The sequence below is a fragment of the Mauremys reevesii genome, linkage group 4 (genome assembly GCF_016161935.1).
Source record: "Mauremys reevesii isolate NIE-2019 linkage group 4, ASM1616193v1, whole genome shotgun sequence".
NCBI classification, from domain to species: Eukaryota; Metazoa; Chordata; order Testudines; family Geoemydidae; genus Mauremys; species Mauremys reevesii.
Window position 1 is genome coordinate 145,110,144 of NC_052626.1, and position 23,012 is coordinate 145,133,155.

The 23,012-nt window shown below is 53.1% G+C and overlaps 1 protein-coding gene across 2 annotated transcripts; it reads right to left on the bottom strand.

The window, feature by feature from the left end:
* Nucleotides 1-1,644: 1,644 nt before the first annotated feature.
* Nucleotides 1,645-22,790, bottom strand: LOC120403132 (integrin alpha-M-like). Of its 2 annotated transcripts, none has more exons than XM_039533895.1 (28): nucleotides 22,617-22,790; nucleotides 19,326-19,440; nucleotides 19,086-19,189; nucleotides 18,753-18,817; nucleotides 17,921-18,035; nucleotides 17,356-17,486; nucleotides 17,017-17,105; nucleotides 16,364-16,517; nucleotides 14,557-14,692; nucleotides 12,131-12,279; nucleotides 10,529-10,669; nucleotides 10,051-10,257; nucleotides 9,786-9,916; nucleotides 7,345-7,502; nucleotides 7,031-7,185; nucleotides 6,748-6,879; nucleotides 6,061-6,134; nucleotides 5,702-5,843; nucleotides 5,422-5,535; nucleotides 4,790-4,869; nucleotides 4,551-4,634; nucleotides 4,236-4,314; nucleotides 3,904-4,011; nucleotides 3,591-3,674; nucleotides 3,329-3,442; nucleotides 3,022-3,114; nucleotides 2,734-2,838; nucleotides 1,645-2,006 (listed from the first exon to the last, which is right to left on the bottom strand). In XM_039533895.1, the coding sequence occupies exons 1-28, from the start codon at nucleotides 22,651-22,653 to the stop codon at nucleotides 1,881-1,883; spliced, it is 3,222 nt and encodes a 1,073-aa protein (XP_039389829.1). In that variant the 5' UTR covers nucleotides 22,654-22,790; the 3' UTR covers nucleotides 1,645-1,880. The 2 variants fall into 2 exon arrangements, with proteins under 2 accessions (XP_039389829.1, XP_039389828.1); XM_039533894.1 differs by having other exon boundaries at nucleotides 16,960-17,105.
* Between the last annotated feature and the right edge of the window lie 222 nt (nucleotides 22,791-23,012).

Here is a 23,012-nt window from a genome sequence, read left to right on the forward strand (position 1 = left end):
CATGCCTGGCCCTATCAGGCAATGTGTCGCCATATGTCCTGTGCTTTTCCAGGGATACCTGGGCAGGAGGATCCCAAAAGAAAAAGAAAAAAAAGGGGTGAAGTGTTAGGATATAGATATTCAGGCCTGTCTGCAGAGGCCTGTACTTTAGAATTTAGGTGTATTCTTATCACTTAGCTAGTTATAGAGGTATAAAAGAGAGACTCAAAATTACTGTCTGTCTCTGTAATGCCCTTCTTTTACGTGACAGGCTAAGGCCTTCCGCTAAGATGTAGTTAGGCAGCCATAAGCTGGGAAGCGAATGGTCGCATCCCCACATTCCAAACTGGTCACATTGAAATAAGGTGCTATTAGGCTATTAGGAATATAATCCTGTCCTGATATTCCTATCACCTCCAGAGAAAGGGAAGAGCCTAGATGATTTAAAAGGAAACTTAGTTTGATAGCGTCCTGTCTGGCAAGAACTCACTTATCAATAGACACAGCTGGAAAACCCTTATGTCTGTATAGATGTAGTTGTGAAATCCTCAATTCTGTATTTTTTTGTATGTTTATTTGCACGGTCTCTGGTTCTGTGATTGTTTCTGTCTGCTGTATAATTAATTTTGTTGGGTGTAAACCAATGAAGGTGGTGGAATATAATTGGTTAAATAACCATGTTACAGCTTAGCAAAACTCAGGTTTTACTATATAGTCTGCAGTGAATCAGGAATGGGAACAGGGACTGGGGATGGGGAATTGGGATCATGTTTTGCTAAAGGTGGACAGGGGATGGGAACAGAAACAGGGACACAGGCAAGGCTCTGTGGTGTCAGAGCTGGGAAGGGGGACACTGAGGAAGGAAACTGGAATCATGCTTGCTGGAAGTTCACCCCAATAAACATCGAATTGTTTGCACCTTCAGACTTCGGGTATTGTTGCTCTCTGTTCATGTGAGAAGGACCAGGGAAGTAAGAGGGTGAAGGAATAAGCCCCCTAACATAAGTGATGACATAGGCCTTAGAGCACTGAAGCGCCTGAACTTCTTGTCTTTCCTGAGTGGCACAGACATTACGTCCCACTGCTTAGCGGACACGGCTTTCCAACAGCAGTCATGCCAGTGCCAAACACCGAGAGAATATAACCCCTTTACTCCCACGTGAGAGTCCTGTTTACAGATCTCTGACATGCCAGGGTACAATCCAGGCTAATGAGCAGCTCTGTCACTCCCTGGACCTGCAGCCTTGGCTGCCTTACGAAGTCTCGCTGAAACAATGCCCAGCTGGGCCACTCACAAACAGCTTAAGAGCATGCAACTCACACCCTGAGTGTCAGTGTATAACTGCAGCCTGCTAACCACACCTGAGTTACACTCTGGCTCTCACCAGCCTAGGTTATACAGCAGGGTGACCCCAACACACACACAGGCTTAGATTTTCTCCCAGAAATGTATCTCCTGTACTGCCCAGCCCTCTCCTGGACACTACAAATCATATTAAGTCCATTATTCCTGTAAGATTATTCCTGTGCCCACAACTTACCACCCCAAAACAGAGTTACCCAGACACTTCCATTCAAACACATTAGACTAGATAAAAGAATAAAACAAGTTTATTAACTACAAAGAGAGGGATTTTAAATGAATCCAACTAATGAGGAATAAAAGTCAGAAATGGTTACAAAGAAAATAAAGATGAAACATTTACTAGTGCCTAACTTAAACTATAGCCTATTCAAGCAAAGTTTCTCACCACATGCTTTCAGCTGCCTTCCAGATCACACTGTGTACGTCAGGCCCTCTTCCCAGCATCCAGTGAATACTTCCTTTCTCTCTTCAGGTGCAGTGAATGCCATGGACATACAGAGTTTATGTGGAAGGATGTTCACAGCTGGCTTGTCCCTCACACGATTGAGCTTGGTTTGTTTCTCTTTCTTCTTGATGACCGTTTACGGCCTAAAGGCAAAATCAGGCAGGGACATTTCTTTCTTGAGACCTCATCTGGTTGCCAACTTCCACATGAGCAAGGCTGTGGGTTTGGGAACACGGGTCAGTAACATCATACAGGGAAATCTTATAAAACTTTACATACAATGTTGAGACACATAGCTTATCAGGCCAATACTGATCAATAACTCAATGTTCTCCATCAAAATAGAATTCTGCCCAGCCTAATTTGAGTAACGATTGGCTCTAGTATCTCTTTTGTTGATTGGGGGATGGGCAGTGGCCGGTCTCTCTGCATGTTGGAGGTGGCAAACATAAGGGGCGGGGGTGGACGTGGAGCAACCCAGAGGGAGGCAAAGCCAGGGGTGGGGAGGCAACATTGGCAACTCGTGCCTGGGGGGAGGGGGACAATGAGGGTGGCAGACAGTGCCCAGCTTTAGCAATTAAAATTTAGGGGTTCTTTGACCCATCTAGGGGAGCGCATGGGGGGCTATTGTTTGGGGGTATTGGAAGCAGGGGGGTTGCCCATGGCACACTCTGGGTCAGGTGAGGCCCCTTGCCCTCCACGGTGTCCTCCATCATCTGTTTGTACTGGTGCTTGAAGAAGCCAAACTGGAAGGAGACAGAGAGCGGAGAGGGGGAGAGCCAGACAGACACAGGCTCATGGCCATGGAGGAGCAGGAGGGCTGAGGGCTGTGGGAACCTCCGAAGGAAAGACCCTTGTCCCTTCTCCGCCAGCTGGGAGAACCACAGGCCCTGCCCCCAGGGCGATGGGCTGTGGGGGAGGGGTCCAAGCCCTGCCCCATTACCTTGTAGAGGGCTGCGGTGATGAGAGCCAGCAGGACCAAGCCCCCCACGCTGCTGCCCACGATGATGGGCAGGTAGTTATAGACCTCGGAGCGCTCCACCACCGTCTGCACGTGGGGGAGAGGAGCTGTGAGATGGGGACCCAGGAGTCCTGGCACCATCACCTACCCTTGCTCTAACACACCAGACCCCGCTTCCTCCCTGAGCAGGGACAGGACCCAGGAGTCCTGGCTCCCAGCTCTAACCACTAGCCGATGCTCTCTCTATCCCGGGCGCAGTCGCTCTGGTACCTGGCGCCGGACGAATCCCTCCTTCTGGGTGTATTTCTCCTCCTCATATTCAATCCGGGCCTCGCTCACCAGACTCACTTTCTGCTGCTGAGTCTGGAACAGAGAAATTCACCGTCCCTGACCGGAAATGACACAAACCAGCCCAGAGCATCGTCCCAGGGGGACCCAGAGCAATTTACAGGCTGTTCACACAGGGGCAATCCCTTGCCCAGCACTGAGATGCAGCCACCTCTGGGGAGGGGCTCAGGGGCTGTTCACATGGGGGGCTCTCTCACCTCGTGCCAAGAGGCAGAGGCAGCTCTCGTACCTGGGAGACCCACTGGAAGCTGACGTTCCCTTTGATCATGAACTCCAGCGACTGCTGCGTTTCCAGGGAGGCGATTCTGCACCGGATCTTCTTACAGGTGGCCACGGAGCAGTCCTGGGGGTGGAAGGATATCGCCGGGTGAGGCAGGGGGTGTGCAGGGGCTCAGCATGGCCATGAGGGTCTGGGTCTGTCTATAGCACTTGCTGTCTGTGTTAGTGCAGAGGGAGAGGAGCTGCTGGGATCTGCACTGGCCTGTACTCACCAGCACGGGGCGCTTGCTCATCTGCTTCACAAAGTCTTTTGAACCGGGCGTTTCAGACTCACTGTTGCACTGAGCCAGCTGGGGCTAGGGAGGGAGAGACACACGGTGTTAATGGGGTTGGAAGGGGACATGGGGCCTTTCCCCTCTAGGGGGCACCAGCACCAATCTGGCACCAGGCACAGGACTGGCTGGTTCAGAGGCTGGGGCAGGGCCTTTCCCCCCCAGACAGCCTGTCCCAGCAGGGGGCGCTGTAGGGCAGAGCAGGCGTCACTGGGCCCATCTCACACACACACGGGCAGGGAGAGGCAGGTACCTTGGAGGGGACGACCTCAGAGGCGTCCCACACCCGGACCCCGCTCAGCTCCACGGGGAACTGGAACGTGACCGAGATGGGGACGCTTCGCTGCCGCAGGTTCTTGACCTGAAAGAAACAGACTCTCCATAGGGCACTGCAGGAAGAGAACCCAGGTGCCCTGATCCCCAGCCCCCGCTCTAACCCTCAGACCCCACTGCACTGCCAGAGCTGGGGAGTCCTGGCTCCCTGACTACCCCTCCGTGCTCTAACGCACTAAACCTAACTCAGGCAGTTCCACTCCCACCCTCTTGTCCTGTCTCCCCCCTCACACTGTGCACCGCTGGCCTCACCTCATACCGATGTGTCACTGGCACACTTGTCCCTGCCTCCTTGGCGGAGAAGCTGACATACTTGGTCGACTCCTCAAGGCTGGGGGAGGAAAAGGATGGAAAGAAGGAGAGAGGTGGGAGTGTGATAGATGGGGCTGGAGAATGGGGGTGGGGTGTCATGTCCAGAAGGGGGTGCTGTGCTACAGGGATGGGCTCAGTAGGGGGCGCTCTCCTGCAATCAGCGCTGGCACCTATGACCCCGTGCGGCGCTACAGCAGGGAACAGGGATCCCAGTAGGGAGTGCTCTCCCCCGCCCCCGTCTCCGCACTGACCTACCTGGTGGGGATGATGAAGTGGCCGTACTTGACTGGCAGCTCCGCCCGGTGAATCATGCGCTCGGTGATGGGGCCGCCATTGTCACTGGGGGGAGGGGAGGGCAAAGGAGACAGATGTGAGGAGACGCAGGCAGGTAACTGTGCAGGGAGGCTGCACCACAGGCCACTGCCCTGTCCTGCTCCATGCACGGCCCCCTCCCACTGCTCCCCCCGCCTGCTGGCCCTGCCCAGCCCCCTCACCTGCTGGCCTTGGCTGTGATCTGCAGCCTGTCCCCCAGGTCGGCCTCAGAGGAGACGCTGAAAGTGGCAACAAAGATGACCTGGAAAACACGGGGCGGGGTGTGTGTGTGAGAGAGCCAGTGGGCTCAGGGACCGGGGAACTGCCAGAGACTGCGGGGGTGGGGCAGACATGAAAGATTGTGGGGCCTGTTTTATGAACTTAGATGGAACAAATGGTCCCACAGTGGCAAAGGGTGTTAACATGATCCTGTCCCTGTCCAACATTAAACAGCATTAACCTGGTTTGGGATCCAGAGACCTCAGCCGGCTCCGTGCCACGGCAACACCCCATTCACCATCATTTTAAGGACCCCAAATGGGGGAGGGAACAGCCCTTCCCTTTGTTCTTTTCTCCCCCAGTGAGGTCTGATTTCCAGCCCCCCAGGTCTGGCCCTTGGTTTGCAGCCCCGGCAGGGCCTGACCTCAGCCCCGGAGTGACCTCAGGGCTCTGTTCGCACTGACTCGCCGGGCTCCCCGGGCGCTTTCCCCAGCACATTCCTTGTCACAGGCTGGGCTGACCCCAGGGAACTGCCCCTCTCTGCTCCCAGCTGGGCTCACCCCTGGGGAGTTCACAGGCCAGGGCCCGTCCCTACCTCAGCCCTGCTCCAGAAGATGGGGTGGTTGATGTGGCAGATGCTGTTCCTTTGAGATTGTTCCTCCGAGCCCTCCGCCGAGCTGCACTTAATGGCCATGGCCCTCCTGTTGGACTGAGCACAGGGGACCAGCCAGTGAGAGATGGGGCCCACAGACCCCCTGCTGACCCCCTGCCTGCTCCCTGCAGAGCAGCATCCCATGACAAGTCCCCTGCCCGCCCCCTGCAGCACAGCGCCCCCTGCAGTGGCTGCCCCTCATGCCCGATGCGCGTTGGGGTACCTGGAGTAGCAGGACCCGGCGGTAGGACAGCGCAGCCGGGTAGAAGAACTGCACTGTGGTGTTGTAGGAATTGTCCCCGTGATTCTGGATGGAGACGGTGGTGTTGATTTCAGGGGTGACCCCCACCACCAGGGTGCTCAAGCTAAGGGGAGAGAAAGGGGTGAGCTTCCTCAGGGCCGTGCCCTGGCTGCTCTGTGAACTTCCTCTAGCAGTGCCCAGCCAGGGACCCCAGTGCTGCGATCTTTGCCACAGCAGTGCCCCCCACCCAGGATCCATCAGCACTGGAAATCCAAGGTGTGTTCAAGCTGGACGGGTCCCCCCATGGCGGGTGTTTTTGCGGGGAGGATTCGGTGACTTACCCAGAGAAATTGAAGGAGACTGCTAACTGGTCATCGCAGCGGCCATCCGTGCCACAGTCCTTCTGAAATGGGAGCTGGGGGGAGACAAGGGGTCAATGAGGAGGGGGCTGCAGCACCATCTTCCAGAGTGGCAGTGCAGGGATCCAGGGGCCCTCCAGTTACCCCAGCACCTCCCAATCCCCTGCACTGGAGCACAGCTAAACCCATCATCAGCCCTGCCCGTGCCACCTACACACTCACCCATACGCCTCCTCCCCCTTCCACCTCCTGGCTCTGGCCAGCAACAGTATCACACTTCTAGGGGTGCCAGGGCAGGGGGCCTGCCTGGCTCACTGGGGGATGGGGAACAGGGCATGGGGCCTTTCCCCTCTAAGGGGCCCTGGCCAAAATAAGTTTTGAAAAGTGTTCAGAAAAAATCATTTTTTTAGCCAAAAATATTTTGTTTTTTGGAGAGAAATTTTGGGAACTTTGAGGAGAAGTTGAAATGTTCCCTCAGAGGGGAGACAGGTCCGTAGCCAAGGCAAACTCAACATCCATCTCTGTTGCCCTCTAGTGTCTATACTCTGTGAGGGGGTTTAGAAAGCTGCTGCTGGCTCTGAACTTTGCAGCTTCTCGCTTTTGAGTGCCAACATCACTGGTTCGATCCCTGCAGCAGAGCCACCGTGGGGCCTGGCTCTGGAACCTTACCAAGCCTGGAGACAGTGATGCAGAGTCCTCACTCAGGATGGGTCTGAGGCCACTGGCGGCAGCGATGGATTCCCCTGTCAGGGTGTAGTTCAAGTGTAGGGTGATGGGGGTCAGTGTGTCCTCAGGGCACAGCTGAGGAGACAGAAACATGTTGGGCCCTGAAGGAAAAGCGGAGCTGGGCCCCAGAGAGAGGTTTGTTCTCTGGGTGATTTGGGAGCAAGGGGCAGAGTTGGAGGGGCAGACACAGTGGGAGGGAAAGGAGCCGGTACACCCCCACACTCACAGGTAACATTATCCGGTACGTCTCACATTTCTTCTCAATGCTGAGTCGCAGCTCCCTGCTCAGGACAGGGCCAGTGGAGTCGAAGGTGACTCGGATCTTCGTCCTCTCGGGGTCCAGGGCCAGGCTGTACTGAATGGTGCTGAAGATCCCATCACCTACGGGGCAGGGAAAATGAGGGACTGAGAGCGGGAACCTGAATGGGAAATGGGACATGGGGCCTTTCCCCTCTAGGGGGTGCTGACTCGAGTCCAGACCCAGGGGAAGGAACTGGCTGGCTCAGGGGGGAGGGGAGCGGGGGGTGGGTTTGGTCTGACCTAGGCTGTCCATGGTGCTCTTAGTGACGGTGAAGCAGATCTCTGCCCTGCTGGCTTCCGTGTTGAGCTGCTCCTGCCCCTGGCAGTTGAAGGCCGAGGTGGGGATGGTTGGGGGCTGGAAGCTGATGGAGACCCCGACTCTGAGCACCGGCCGGGACCTGCCATGGCGGGGAACAGAACCATCACCCAGCTGCTCTCTGCAATGGGGCCGGGGCCAGGCCCCCTCCCTCCCTCCCTCCCTCCCTCCACAGAGCCTCCCACCCAGCCTGGATGTGCTTACAGCACCCAAGGGAGAAAAGTTATGGATTTGCAGCTCTGCTAGAGGAGATGCGGGGTGGGGGGGGGCAGAGAAGGGAGCAGTAAAGCAGGGGCAGCAGATTTGTATAATTTTTGGTGGTGCCCAGAACAGGTCCAAGTTGTGTACTCCTACACACCCTGCCACACACACATCCCTGCCTAAGGCTCTGAAAGGGAGATTGGGTGCTGGTTGCAGGATCTGGGCCGGGGCAGAGGGTATAGGTTCAGGAGGGGGTGCCAGTTCTGGGAGGGAGTTTGGGAGCAGGAGGGAGTTTGGGGGTGCAGACTTTGGGAAGAAGTTTGGATGTGGGATGGGTTTCGGTTGCAGAGCCCCCCCACACCACACTCCCTGGACACACTATGCCCAGCACCCCCACCCACAAATCCACACTGCCGTGAACACCACCACTTCCCCCACTCTCAGCCCCACCTCAGCCAAGAGGAGGAAGGGGAGGAGAGGAACCAGGGAGGTGTGTGGGGGCAGCAGGTGGGACTCAGACCCAAACTTTGGTGGAGCCAGGCCCCCAGGCCCAGTATATTCCTGAGGCCCGAGCATTACGGGCTCATGCAACTTGCCGGCACTGCAGCAAAGCTATTATTGTGCCTTTCTCCAGTACAGGTCAGACAGACAGACAGACACAATGTATTGCTACTGTGTGCAGCCTTGTCTACACTACAGGTAACTGAGCTTAATGAAGCATGGCAGATTACTGGTTCCCATTCTCAAAATATTGCCTCAAAGCCTCCCTGATTCGAATAGCCCCCATTGTGCCCCTCCAATAGCCATGGTATCTGACTGCTCAAAATCAGCATCCAGGTGATCTGGCTCAGCACTCCACCCCAGGCAGGCTTTTCACCCGTAGCCCCACAGGCAGCTCTGACCATTGGAATGTTTTCCTCACTAAGATCTAACCTTCCCTAAAGGCAGCGCCAGCGCACTTTTAATCTGCCAAAGACACATTCCACATCTACGCAGTCTGTTATGGAAGTGCTCCTTGCTGCTGTCCAGCTTTCCCATTTAAGGCTCCATGAGCCATGGGAGTAAGGGATACGCTGTGTCTCCCAGGATCACGATGGGCATTTCAACATCCCCCACTGCAATCTTTTGGTCTGGAAAGAAAGTCTCTGCTTGCAGCTTTCTGTGCAGGCTGGTGCTCCTGAAGATGCACACGTCATGCACCTTCCCCGACCACCCCACGCTGATGTCAGCAAAACACCCATGGTGATATACAAGTGCCTGCAGTAACAAAGAGAAGTGCCCCTTTCTGTTGATGTACTCCATTACAAGATGGTCTGGGGCCAAAATTGGAATCAAACTGATTCCCAACCAACTGGTAGCAGTCAAGGGTTGCCAGCTTCCACACTGCAATCGCCACATACTTCCCCACCCAGAGGGCATCTCTCATTTTGGTGTCTTTGCACTGCAGGACTGGGGTGAGCTCTGTACACAGTTCCAGGAAGGTGGTTTTCTGCATCTGAAAGTTCTGCACCCACTGCTCGTCATCTCAGAGCTGCATAACAATGTGATCCCACCAATCGGTGCTTGCTCAAAAGCGACTGTCCACTGTGTTCAGCTGCTCCATGAATGCCAAAAGTAATCTGTTGTTGTTTCTTTCCATGGCACACAGCAGGTCTGGCAACTCTGGTTCCTCTTCAGATTGGGAGCTCATGATATACTGCATGACCATCCACGATGTGTTCGTAACAGCGACCACAACAGTAGAGATCAGTGCAGGATCCATCTTTTCAGACAGAGATGGCAGGTGCACAGTAAACATTGAAAAATGCCACACAATGCAGTCAAAAGCCCATGGAATGCTGGGATGGAAAGAACTGCATCATGGGACATTGATTCCACACCCATGATGCACTGCGATCCACTCCACCTTCCCACAACACCTAGCTGTGGAATGTGGTGAGCAGCACACTGAGAGAGGTACCCACAGTGCACTGCTCTCACTCTCAGTGCTACAGCACCAAGTGTGGATGCGCTCTGCTGACACAAGGACCGTAGTGTGGACATGGAATAGCAATGAAATTATTGCACTTTGAGATCGTTGGCATAACTTGTATTGAAAACACTCTAGTGTAGACAAGGCCTGAGATTGTCGTGCGGAGCAGTGCAACGACACAGAGTTACTTACCTCAGCAGCAGGACCTGCCCTTGTGCCCCCACTGCGATATCCAGCAGCCCATCCCCCGTCAGATCTGTCCCGCCACTGACAACCTGGCCAAAGTAGTGCAGCCTGCTGGGAAACTGTGACCCCACTATGCGCTGTGGGGCAGAGAGAGCAGTGAGGGATGCAAAAGGGGTGAGTGTACTATATAATGGGCACTAGGGGGCTGTGGGGTCCCATGCTGTCCCTTCAGGGCTGTGTATTGACCCCTCCCCATAGGAGCTGGGCTCACCTGTCTGTACTGGGGATTGAGGCCTCCCTTTTCCCCATGGAAGATGTACAAGGCCCCATGATTGTCATTCTCCATGGGAGCCCCGATGGCCACGTCCGTCTGTCCGTCCCCGCTGATGTCCCCGATTTCAGACATGCTGGCCCCAAAGCGCCCAGACACTTCCCCCGTCTGCCCATGTAGTGTCTTGTTGCAGACCATTGTCGTCCCCTGCAGGCCCAATCCAAAAAGACACATGGGAAAGGATCAGCACTTGCTGTCATCAGAGAATGATCCCTACCAAGCTCCTTTCCCTCTCTCTGCAGCACCATGTGTGTCCCCGCTCCTGACTCTGGGGCACTGGGGCCAGAACTGACTGGGAGGAACTGAGCCTCTACCCTGCTTCCTGGAGCACCATGCCCACTACCACAATACTAATTGTCACAGCATCACAGCAGTCCCAGCAAACCCATCTTGCCCATGGCTCCATCCTCTCTCTTACCGGCAAGTTAATCTGACAGATATAGACCCGTCCTCCATTCAGAGGTGTATGGTACATTGGGGCTCCGATTAGAATCAGGTCCATGTTCCCATCTCTGTTGAGGTCCACAGCACACAATATACTCCCGAAATCTGACCCAGTCTGGAGAGGAAGATAAGCAACCCCCTTAATTTAGTCACCTTCTGCTTCTTCTCCCACTGGGAACCTTCTCACCCTCTGGGGATAAGGATTCAGTCCCAATGTCCACTCCATCTTTAGCCTCATCCTCCCTCAGTGCAGCAGGTGGCGCTATCTCGGTAAGTGTTCGTGAACAGACAGGCAGCTAGATCTTGGAGGGCCAGGGATGCTGAATGCTAACTGTGGTGCAATTCTGTTCAGAGGTTGGGCTATCACAAGTCAGGTTCATCACTGACTGAGCCACTGTTATAAGTTTTGTTTAGGTGGCATGTACAGGCAATTGGAGCTTGGAGAAATTCACTTTGTTAGTGTAGTGTGATCTTTTACAGACACTGTTAATATCACTAGTAATGTTATTTCCTTGCCTGAGTCTCTCTAGCCCAGATCCACAAAGGTATTTATGTGCGTAACCCCCTGGACTTTACTGCCTCTGTGATCTGCAAAACCTCTGACTGGCTGCTGCTGACCCCTGTAGGTACCTAAACTGACTTGGTGCCTAAGTTTTTGCAGCAGAAGCTCCTCTGTTGCTGTCCCAAGGGCAGGGCATGTGCCTTACTGTCTTACTCTAAGCATGCAGTTGCCCGGTGCCTATTTCCCCCCATCCCAGCATGATCCACAAACTGGGGGATGACAGGTGCTGCTCCATCTAACTCCTCCTCCTCCGGTAGGTGTGGTCAGAGGAGAAGGAATTGAACAGGCACCTGCTATTTCTCAGTTCAGTGCTCTAACCCCTGAGCTGTGGGATATTCTGATGTGGGCTCCCTCAGTCTCCCCTGTTAAAGTTGTTCCGCTTTAGTTGAGTAACTAAGTATCAGTTGGGTCACAGAACATGTGCAAATCACAACCACCCTACAGCCGGAGAGAGGGGAGCTACCTGGTCAAATCCTTCTTCCTCGTCAGACAAAGCAGGGATTTGAACCGGGGTCACCCATGTCCTAGGTGAGGACTCTAACCCCCAGGCTATAAGGGAAACCTCTCTTGTCTCCTTCAGCTGGTTTGTGAATATCTCGGCAGCTCTGAGCATGCCTATTGGATGAGACCCAACACGTGGGGTAGGTGAAGAGTGCCTGTTTCTCTCTCTCCCCTCCCCCCATTCATTGATCGCTGGCAGAGGCAGGTGCCTCCCTGCAGCATCACGATGCCTAAGTCCCTTGGTGGGTCTGGGCCTCTGTCCGTATCCACCTTATGAGTTCCATCTAGACTGTAAGTGAAGGTAACAGAGGTGGGATATTGGAGAGATGCTGAATGTCAGCTGTGGTGCAGTTCGCTAAACCAGTCAAGTTTATCCCCTGCCTGAGGCTCTCTGACCGAATCGTTCCTGAAGGTGAAGCCAAACACAAATATTACATGATGTGAAAAGTTTACAGGCTTCCTCCAGCCCTCTCCTTCTCTCAAACCCACAATCCACATTAATGCTCCCCATACCTGATCTCCCAACAGCTCTGGTCCGGGTGTCCATTCCCCACCCTTGGTATCTCGGCTGAACAGGAGGACTTTGCCGGTGCCTTGGCATAGAGGGGCCCCGACCATGTAGATGCTCTGTCCTTTGGCTGTGATGACCTGAGATGAATAACCTCAAAGGAAAAGAGAGACATGGGGAGGTGACATGGGAAACAGCCATACAACAGTGTGATGGGTTGGACCACCCCATCTGGGATGCCACCTGATGTACTGGGTTTCACTGAGCCTTTCCTGCTCCACCAGCCTGGATTCCCTCTCCCTGTTCCGCTGAATTAGGCTCTCCGGTCTGGTGCAGCACACACACAGGTAGAGTCAGACCCAGTGGCAGACACAGACTGAAGTCAGCGCTATGTGAGAGGACTCACCTGGAACTCACGTGCACACACTTTTGGGCAATAAACTCGAAACAATACTGTCTTACACTGTACAGAGAGATCTGCACAGCGCAAGCTCCTAAAAATTCACCCTCTCCCTCAATGTGGAGAGAGATGTGCGCAGCTTCTTGCACCCCCAGGTATGAATTGCACAAACTGGGTTATGCTATAAACAAGAAATAACTTTATTAACTACAAAAGGTAAATTGTAAGTGATTATAAGGGAAAGCAAACAGAACAAAGCAGGTTACCTTAATAAATAAAGAAAACCTGCAAACTGAGCATAACACACTAGACAGGTAGGATACAAATTAGTAGATTCTCACCCTGAGTGATAAACAGGCAGCACATTCTTAAGGCACAAGTTGCCTTGGCTTTCCCAGGTTTTCATACTCACGCTAAAAATCCCTCTAGCCTGGGACCATCACTTCCCACGGCTCTGTCCTTGCCCCTCAGATATTTCCAGGCGTGTTGTTGTAGGGAGAGTGACGTCCCCCATGATGTCATTGTCCCCTTTTTGTATCTTCTGCCCACTCGCTGGAAAGCTCTTTTGCTCTGACTTGGGCCAAACAGTTCCCATTGTGTAGTGCTATCTCAGAGAGGTTTGTACTGTACCCACTTCCTGGGGTAATCCGCGTGCTTATGTCAATTTACTCAATAAGCCATTAACACTGTTTGGACTTTTTACCATTGTAGAAAGGCTGCTTGTGGGTGTTGTGAACCTAACCACAAGTTTCAGTAACACGCACATAGCCAAACTTCATAACTTCACATAGAACGATATCACATACAATCCAATGAGATTAATGTTCAGCAGATCAAGACTTTTAGAATAATCTCTCACAAGGCATACTTTGTACAAAACAGATCCTAATTACATGACAGTGGTGAATATTAGGGTCTCAGGGTGTCACAAACAGTGCGACACAGAGATCCCTTTTCCAGAACTAAGATGCAGCCACCTCTGGGGTGAGGAGCCAGGGCTGTTTAAATAGGTAAGAGGAAATCTTTGGGTTTGTTTTTACCAAGGTAAACATCATTCATGTCCCTAGAGGTTGTGGGTATGTTGCTGAAACTTATCTTCCCACTGCTCCCATATAGGTAAGTCCCACCGGACCAGTAATAGGCTCCCACCACTCCCAGCTCTGGATTCCCAGCAGCTCCCTGTCCCACAGAATCATAGAAGATTAGGGTTGGAAGAGACCTCAGGAGGTCATCTAGTCCAATCCCCTGCTCAAAGCAGGACCAACCCCAACTAAATAATCCCAGCCAGGGCTTTGTCAAGCCAGACCTTACAAACCTCTAAGGATGGGGATAGCATTGGCCTGCTAAACCCAGAGTTGTGAGTTCAATCCTTGAGGGGGTCATTTAGGGAACTGGGGTAAAAATTTGTCTGGGGATTGGACCTGCTTTGAACAGGGGATTGGACTAGATGACCTCCGGAGGTGCCTTCCAACCCTGATATTCTCTGATTCTATGGTGGAGATTCCACCACCTCCCTAGGTTACCCATTCCAGTGCTTCTCCACGCTCCTAGTGAAATAGTGTTTCCTAATATCCAACCTAGACCTCCCACACTGCAACTTGAGACCTTTGCTCCTTGTTCTGTCATCTGCCACCATGGAGAACAGCCGAGCTCCATCCTCTTTGGAACTCCCCTTCAGGTAGTTGAAGGCTTCTGTCAAATCCCCCCTCACTAGTCTCTTCTGTAGAGTAAATAAACCCAGTTCCCTCAGCCTCTCCTCATAAGTCATGTGCCCCAGGCCGCTAATCATTTTTGTTGCCCTCCGCTGGACTCCCTCCAATTTTTCCACATCCTTCTTGTAGTCTGGGGCCCAAAACTGGACGCAATACTCCAGATGAGGCCTTACCAATGCCGAATAGAGGGGAATAATCACGTCCCTTGATCTGCAGGCAGTGCTCCTACTAATGCAGCCCAATATGCCGGCCATCTCGACCTTGAAAACCCATTTCTAGAGCCCCAGGGCCACTGCGGCCTCTGCCCCAGCTCTGTTACCTTCCAAGATGATGATCTTGTCCTGCAGCTGGGTCTCGATGCACTGAAGGGTGTTGAAACTGTCAACCCCGAAGATATGCTTCCTGGTGGGCTCAGAGGCGATCACCTGGAGCTCATGTTTGCCTCCACTGCCCACCTTCACGGAGCAGAGGGAGGTACAGTGGAGACAAGGGCATCAGCATCAATCACAGCCAAGAGCCCATTGCACATACCCACCCATCCTGAGCCCTGCTGGGCCCTCGATAGGCACGGCTTGGCCAGCACCGTGGGCTGCTCCAGTGAGTGCGAGGGTGGGGCACTGAAATATCTTGGCACAAGTGTCACTGTGTTTTAAGGATACAGGCCCAGAAGCCTGAAGTTTTGGAACCTGTCTCATTTCAGCTCCAAGTTGTGTCAGTTGCATCAGCGGCAGGGCACAGAGAGCATCTTGCTATAGGGACTATCAGCGCTCTGGGGACCTTTGTGATTTAATCTCCAGGGCATAGTGAGGGGTGAGTGCGGGCAATGACTCCCTGGGATATCTCAAGGCAATGGGTGAAGGGCTGGGACCACTGCGCTAGGGCGGGTGGGTTGCGTGCCATCGGTTCAGTGGTGGAGTCAGGCACGTCCCCTAAGCTGCAGACAGAGGTCTAACAAGATCCAATGGCTGGAAGCTAAATTTACATCCATTCAGATTGGAAAGATGGTGTCAGGTTTAACCCTGAGGGGAATTAACCATTGGAGCAGCTCACCACGGGCCGTGGTGGATTCTCCATCCCTGGCAATTTTTATCTCAGGACTGGCTGGTTTTCTAGGAGATCTGCTCTGGTTCCATCAGTGATTATTTGGGTCAGTTCTCTGGCCTGTGCTACACGGGAGCTCAGACTAGATCATCACAAAAGTCCCTTCTGGCCTGGGAACCTACGACTCTAAACCCGAGTTTGTTGATGAAAGGCAGCTTATGTCAACCTACCTCTGTAAGCAGCTACACTAAAATGTAGCTCCCACCCATGTAACTCGCCCACTACACCGACTTCATAACTCCACTTCCACAAGAGGTGTTGCTTTTAGTCAATGTAGTTAGGTCGATGCAGTGTCCGTATAGACACTGTGTGGCTTACGTAGCCAGAGGCTCTGGCTGTTGGCCCCAGGCAGTGCGGCTTCAGCCCCACAATGCCCCACACTGACAGTTAAATCAGTACAAGGTCCCCTGGTGAGGACGCGCACGGCCGACAGGAGAGTAATATGGACATGAAAAACCGATTTAGTTCTCGCAGTGGCTGTGTGATGACGTAACTGAATTTGACTTCAGCGTGTTGTGTAAACTTGCCCTTTGTCTTGCTGCTGATGCCCATTTCAATCTCTTTGGCTCAGCAGTTTAACAGAGATAAATGTCAAGTGACTGACACCAGTTTGGGGAGGATCAGAGCTGTTGTTTGAGCCCCATGGGGGTGCAAAAAAGACTTTATAAGAACCGGGTGACTTTGCTGTTTAACGGAGGGGGGGCTGTATCTCAGAAAGCCCTTGTGCAAATGATCCCAAATTTAGACCACTCATCTTAACCTGCATCCCATGAGGCAAACCAAATTTAGGACAATCTGAGTCAGCACATGGACTGTAGGGCAGTCAGAAAACCCAACCTTTTACTAGTAAGTGCTGCTCAACCTGAACCACAGAGGAGCTCCAGCAATCCTATAATGTCACACGTTGGCTCAGTTACAACCCAGGGTCAGTTCTTCTCCCTTATGTGATGGGAACCCCCTCCCCATCCCCTGTCCTTGGACATGGGCTCAGATCCATACTAGTTCTCCGCACAGCCGCGGCTCACCCCGATGGCGTAGCGGATGATTCCAGCTCTCTCAGCCTCAGGTATGACATCTGAATAAAAAAGCGGGTCTCCAGTTTTCTGCCCATCTGTGATCACCATGAGAATCTTGGTGGCTTCATCCCGAGCGCCTCTCCCAGAGGTGAACAGCTCTCGCCTGGAAAAGGGGGGTGGGGAATACATGGGACGGTTATTGATACATAATAACACCTAGTGATCACCCACTGCTTTGGCATTGCAGATCACACGGTCCTTGACAAAGGAGGCCACTGTCATTTCCTCCATTTTACCAATGGGGAAACTGAGGCACACTGTGGGGCTGTGAATTGCTCAGAAGCTCAGAGCTGGCAATAGACCCCTGGAGTCCTTGCTCCCATCATCTCCCTCCTTGCTCTAACCTACTAGTGCCCACTCCCCTTCAGAGTCAGGCACAGAGTCCAGGAGTCCTGATGCCCAGCCTGCTGCTCTAACCACTAGTCCCCAGTCCCTTCCCACAGCTCGGGATAGAACCCAGGGGTCCTGAGTCCCTGTCCCTTAGCTCCCATGACTTTAAAGCCCATTCCCTGTGGAGTCAGCACCGGGAGGAGGGCAATACCTACACCACTTTCTGGATGGCGGTGGCCGTGTGCGCCCAACCCTGGAGCTGTACGACAGACCTGACAATGTCATCGGGGTCGCTGCTCCTCTTGTACTGTGAGAAGTCGAAGTGCTCTATAAATCTGTGAGAGTACTGCATGAGGGCGAACTGCAGGAGATAGGGGAGAAGAGAGAAAAATAACCCCAGGGGTGGAGGGTGAGAAAAGCAGGCATCAGACTCAGTTAATGCCTGGGGGAGGCGATCAGGATGTAGCTCGTTCTGCAGGAATTTTTTCCTGGTTTTGCATGCAAAATCCATTGCTGCGCCCTGCAGCACAGCGCCCCCTAGTGCCACATTGGGGTCAGCACTGACTGCGAGGAGCAGGGTATGTAATCAGGGTTCAGCCTCTGCCTGTTACCTGCATGTCGATGCTGCGGAAACGCTTCATGATCTCAGAGAGAAACGTCTTCATCTTTGTAAAATCCTCATGCTCAATGCTGCTCGAGCCGTCGATGAGGAGCGCTATGTCCATGACATGTTTGGGGCACTCTGACAGGGACAGGAATGAAGTACGTCCTGACGCAACTCCACAAACATGGGAAACCACAAACATAGGAAAGAGCTAGACCAGACCAATGGGCACATCTAACCTGATATCCGCCCCCCCCCCCCACCACTGGCCACCCCGATCAGACCACTTGGCCCCCTTGTCTCCATATCATCCTGTCCCTGCCATGGAGGGGTCCTGAGAGTAGAGCATGACATGCACTGGGATGAAAAGAATATACCCCACCCACCTCCCAACGCTGGGACAGAACCCAGGAGTCCTGACTCCCAGCTTCTATTGACATCCTGAAATAAACCAATGGGCCCACCTAGCCTGGTATCCCACCCCCTGTCAGACCCTGGGCCCCTCCACCTCCCCATGGCCCATGACCACAGGGTGTAAGTGGCCCCACACACACCACTGTGTCACCCCTCACCTGGCCGGGTGTCCCGGTTGTGCTGGAGTTGCGAGAAGCTCTGCTGCAGAGGGAAGCAGTTGTGACTGACGTACGTGTTCTCCCCACAGGCCTGTTGCACCATGGGGCCGCACACCTGTGGCACGCGAAGTCATGAGGTCAGTAGGTGCCCCTCTGAACAGAGCTCTGAGGGTGGGGGATAGAGCCTGGGGCCTGATCCCTCCCCCCCCATGGATATGCAGGGAAAGGCCCTGCCAGAGCAGGGGCCCCCTTGAGGCAGACAGGGCTTCAGGACCCGAGGTCCCAGCACCTATCTCCAAGAGGAGACAGGGGAGACACACGGGGGCATCATCTGCTTACCGCACTCCCTGCTATAGCAGTGTCCAGTCACTGTTGCCATGGCAATGTCACCTGCTTGCCATGCTCCCTGTAATGTCCATGCACAGTCAGTGTCACCATGGTGACAACCCAGTTACAACGCTTCCTGCTACATCAGCACACAGTCATTGTCACCATAGCAACATCAGCCAGGTGCCTCCATCCCTCACAACATCATCTCACAGGGTCACTGTTGCCAAAGCGAGGATACCTGGCTACCACCATTCCCCACTGCATCCTTGTGCCACCCTTCCAGCTACAGGAGTTACCAACAGCCCTCGCACAGTTACTGTGTAGTCCTGGGGATGTCACCCAATTGTCACCTCTGCACCATTGCTCCAGCCACACTGACACGGCCCAGTTACTACCATCCATGTGTAGTGGGGTTTGGGGAGGGATCTGTCCCCTGGAATGATGAGGGAGAAAACGTCGAACCCCAGTCCCAGCACCCACCTCCCCTGAGTGTGGTACCTACCTGGAACTGGGAACCTCGGGAAGCTGGAGACAAACTGAGGGACGTGTCCATGGCATCTGGGGACCCTGAGAGGGGAGAGATGCACACAAGGCTGAGCAAATAAACTCCATTCCTGTCCCTGAGCGGAGGATAGAACCAAGAATTCCTGACTCCCAGCTCTAACACTAGACCCCCCCACAGCTGGGGATAGAACCCAGGTGTCCTGGCTTCCAGCCCCACCCACCGCTCTAACCCACTAGACCCCCCCTTCCCTCTCAGAGCTGGTGACAGAACCCAAGAGTCCTGGCTCCCACCCCAATCCTATTGCTGCCCCATAGCACAGGGTGCCCCTACTCTGGGTGGGGATCTCCTGGCAGTGTCCAGAGCCCGGGTCGCACTTGTAGACTTTGCCGGTTTCATTCACGTTTCCTGTCTGCAGCGGGGCCCCGATGATCAGCCTGTGGGGAAAAAGTATGGGGGGCTCAGGGGATGCCCCACACACCCAGGGGACTGAGGCCCAGGGGAGGCAGCCCAGCCAGACATGCCCCTCGGTGTTGGGCACAAGTCATGTGGGATCCCATGTTCGGCCCTTACCCCCCATCACTGGCATTCCCGAACTGCAACATGCTCTGCCCAAACCCTGCTGCTGCCTCCTTGAAGGTGATGGGTCCCTCCACATCCACGCTGAATCCACGGCTCGGTGCCAGCACTGCAGGGGTTAAACAGTCACCAGTTAGAGCTTCCCTGAGGAAGATAGGGTGACCAGACAGCAACTGTGAAAAATCAGGACAGGGAGTGGGGGGGGTAATAGGATCCTATATATGAAAAAGACCCAAAAATTGGGACTGTCTCTATAAAATCAGGACATCTGGTCACCCTAGATGAAGACCAGGCCAGTGGCTGGGGCTTTCTGGCTATGGGACTGAATTCCAGCCTGCAACTCTAACCCACCAAATCCCACTCCTCTCCCAAAGCCAGGGATAGAACCCAGGCGTCCTGCCTACCAGCTCCTCACCACCGGCTCTCGACTCTCTTCAAGGGCTATTTTATGCAAATCATTCCCCACATTCATTTGCATAGCACCACTGCCAGACAGTCCCATTTAAATATAAATATCATGAGTAGAGCACTACCAATTTCAAAGTCCATTTTGGTCAATTTCACAGTCACAGGATTTTGAAAATCGTAAATTTCATGATTTCAGCTCTTAAAATCTGAAATTTCACAATGTTGTAATTGTAGGGGTCCTCACACAAAAGGAGTTGTGGGGGTGGGGTGGTTGAAAGGTTATTGGAGGCGGGGAGGCTGTGGCACTGCTATCCCTACTTCTGCACTGCTGGTGGTGGCGGTGCTGCCTTCAGAGCTCGGCACCCGGCCAACAGCCGTTCCTTTCTGGCCACCCAGCTCTGAAGGCAGCACAGAAGTAAGGGTGGCACTACTGTGACCCCCCTAAAATAACCCTGTGACTCCCCTGCAACACCCTTTTGGGTCAGGACCCCCAGTTTGAGAAATGCTGGTCTCCCCCATGACATTTGTATAGGATTAGGTACAAGCACATAAAAGACCAGATTTCACAGTCTGGGACATGTTTTTCATGACCGTGATTCAGCGCTGGTGAAAGAAGCCCTAGATTTATCTCCTTCAGCTTTCCTGATGCTGATGCATAGCAGATGCACTTCCTGTAGGGACAGATCAGTCTTCATAGATTGACAGACTTTATGGCCATGTAGCCAGTGATTTTAGTTATTATTCACTTATTGTGTGTCATTATGATTATGTTATATCATATATATTCATTGTATGTTAACTAGAGTTAATTTGTAGGATTATAAAAGTATAAGACAGTTCCTCTAAATACTGAACCAAGTACTAGAGATGACTAAGACAAGCTGAAATGCAAGAACCTGTAGCTCCTGCTGACTGAGCTACCACTGCTCGTTGAGATTGTTTAATTATGTTGACCGAAGAGCTCTCTCCCGTCAGCATAGAGTAGCTACATGGGTGATCTTACATTGGCACAGCTGCATCGGTAGAGCTGTGCTGCTGTAAGATCGCTATTGTAGACATGGCCTTAGTTTGTCTAGTGTCAATTTTCAGCCATTCAATCATGTTAGAGGTTAATCTGATAGAGTAAAGAGACCAATATTAAATATTTGTCCTCCTCATAGCTACTCAGATTAGGTCAGCCCTTAACCTTCCCTTGTTGAGATTTTGTGGTCCTCTATGAGTCAGTTGCTGGGCAAAAATCAAGGGACATTGATTTGATGCAATGCGATTCAATTCAATGTGATTCGATTCAATTCAACAAAGCTTTATTCAATATGTACAAAGGGAGAGCCCCTCGTACAAAAATCAGGCAGAGTCCCTCCCACAAGGAGCCCCTCCCCTTGCTATTTTATAGCACATGACACTTACATAACAAGTTACGTAACATGAACCTCTAACCAATAAGAGTTAACTTTTCCATATACGGATTTGTTTATCACATGGTCAGTTCTCCATTCCACATACTGAGCTCAACCCTCTCCCCCCGGCCTTCTCTAGAATGTTCCTAGGCTGGTGAGCCACAGCGTGCTTCCCTATGCATAAGCACCCTGCAAACCACATTCCATCCAAGCATCCCCTTCAGCTTAACTAGACTGCGCTCCTTGAGTCTATCACTATGAGGCAGGTTTTCCAATCCTTTCCTTCGTCTCGTGGCTCTTCTCTGACCCCTCTGCAATTTATCAACATCCTTCGTGAATTGTGGGCACCTGAACTGGACTCACTATTGCAGCAGGGGTCGCACCAAGGCCGTATACGGAAGTAAAATAACCGCTCTGCTCCTACTTGAGGGTCCCCTGTTCATGCATACAGAGATCGCAATAGCCCGTTTGGTCACAGCATCACGTTGGTAAGTTTGTGTCACAGGAGCCAGAGCTGAGACCCTCTGAACTCATGTCACACACAAAACACCAAACAGCCAGTGTCTGGCTACACTGAACCCCAAACACACAGGGTAGCTACTATGCAAAGCCCCCCGCATGGGACTGGCTGGGAGAAGTGGGTGAGTGGGGAAACCCCTCCCCGACTGGCTGTCCTTCCCCACATCCCCCGCCTCCTGGAGAAAGGCAGCCAATCAGGGCTTCTGCAGGAGGCAAGCAAGGCCAAGAGTAATTGTGGGAGAGAAGTAGGGAGTGTAATAATGCCTCAGGGTGGCTCTGCTCTCCTCCCCCTTCCCCCTGCCTGCTCCATCCCTGCAAACCTGGACCTGGGAAGCAGAGTCCCCTGCTTGGAGCTGCGCCCTTTAGACTTGGAGGCGGTAAAGAGGAGGAGCAAATGTGGGGCAAGGTGGGGTGCAGAATTGTGGGGCTGGCTGGAGAAGAGGGGTACTGGGAGAGTGGGGGCAGGCACCCCCAATCTTCCTTTCTTAGGCCTCTGAGGCTTCTTGGGAGTAAGCGGCTGTGATTTTACAGAAAGATTGAGCAATTGCAAACACTGCATCCACTTCACACCTGCCAGACTCTCCTCACCTCCCCCATCCTACGGAGCACACACGCCCCACAGAGAAAGGGAGGCGTACCTGTGTCTCACTTCCATCCCAGAGAGTCTGGAAGGAACAGAACACAGAGGGAACTGAACCCAGGAGTCCTGGTAACCAGCCCTCCCCCACACAAGACACTAGAGCCCCATTCTTCTCCCAGAACTGAGGAGACAATGCACGAGTCCTGATGCACAAGTCTCCTGTTGTAACCCACCAACCCCACTCCTCTTCCAGAGCCAGACAAGGATAGGACCCAAGAGTCCCGAGCATCCAGATTCTCCCATTCCCCTGCCAGAGGGGTACTCGCTGGGCACCCATGTGGAGGAGCCCAGCTTTTCCCAGTCCATCTGGCTGGCACTTACCTGCACACAGGTAGAGGAGCAGAGGTAGGGGGTCCATCCTGTGCTGGGTGAGGGGTGTGTGTGGAGCGAGGATGCTCTCGTAGGATGTGTGAGGTTCAAGGGCACTGCCTGGAGAGGAGGCAGCAGAGCTCAGAGGAAAGACAAGTGCTAGCTGAAAAGAGAGAAACACTGCCAGGGGCGGAGCGGGGACTCAGGGTGTTACAGGGTGGGAACAGAATGAATGGAGGAGACGGAAGGGAAAAGTCAACTACACTGAAACACCCAACTGGTCACACACACACACACACACACACACACACACACACACACACACACACACACACACACACACACACACACACACACACACAGAGCTGTATGGAGACAGATGAAAAACAAACAAATAAAATGACCAAC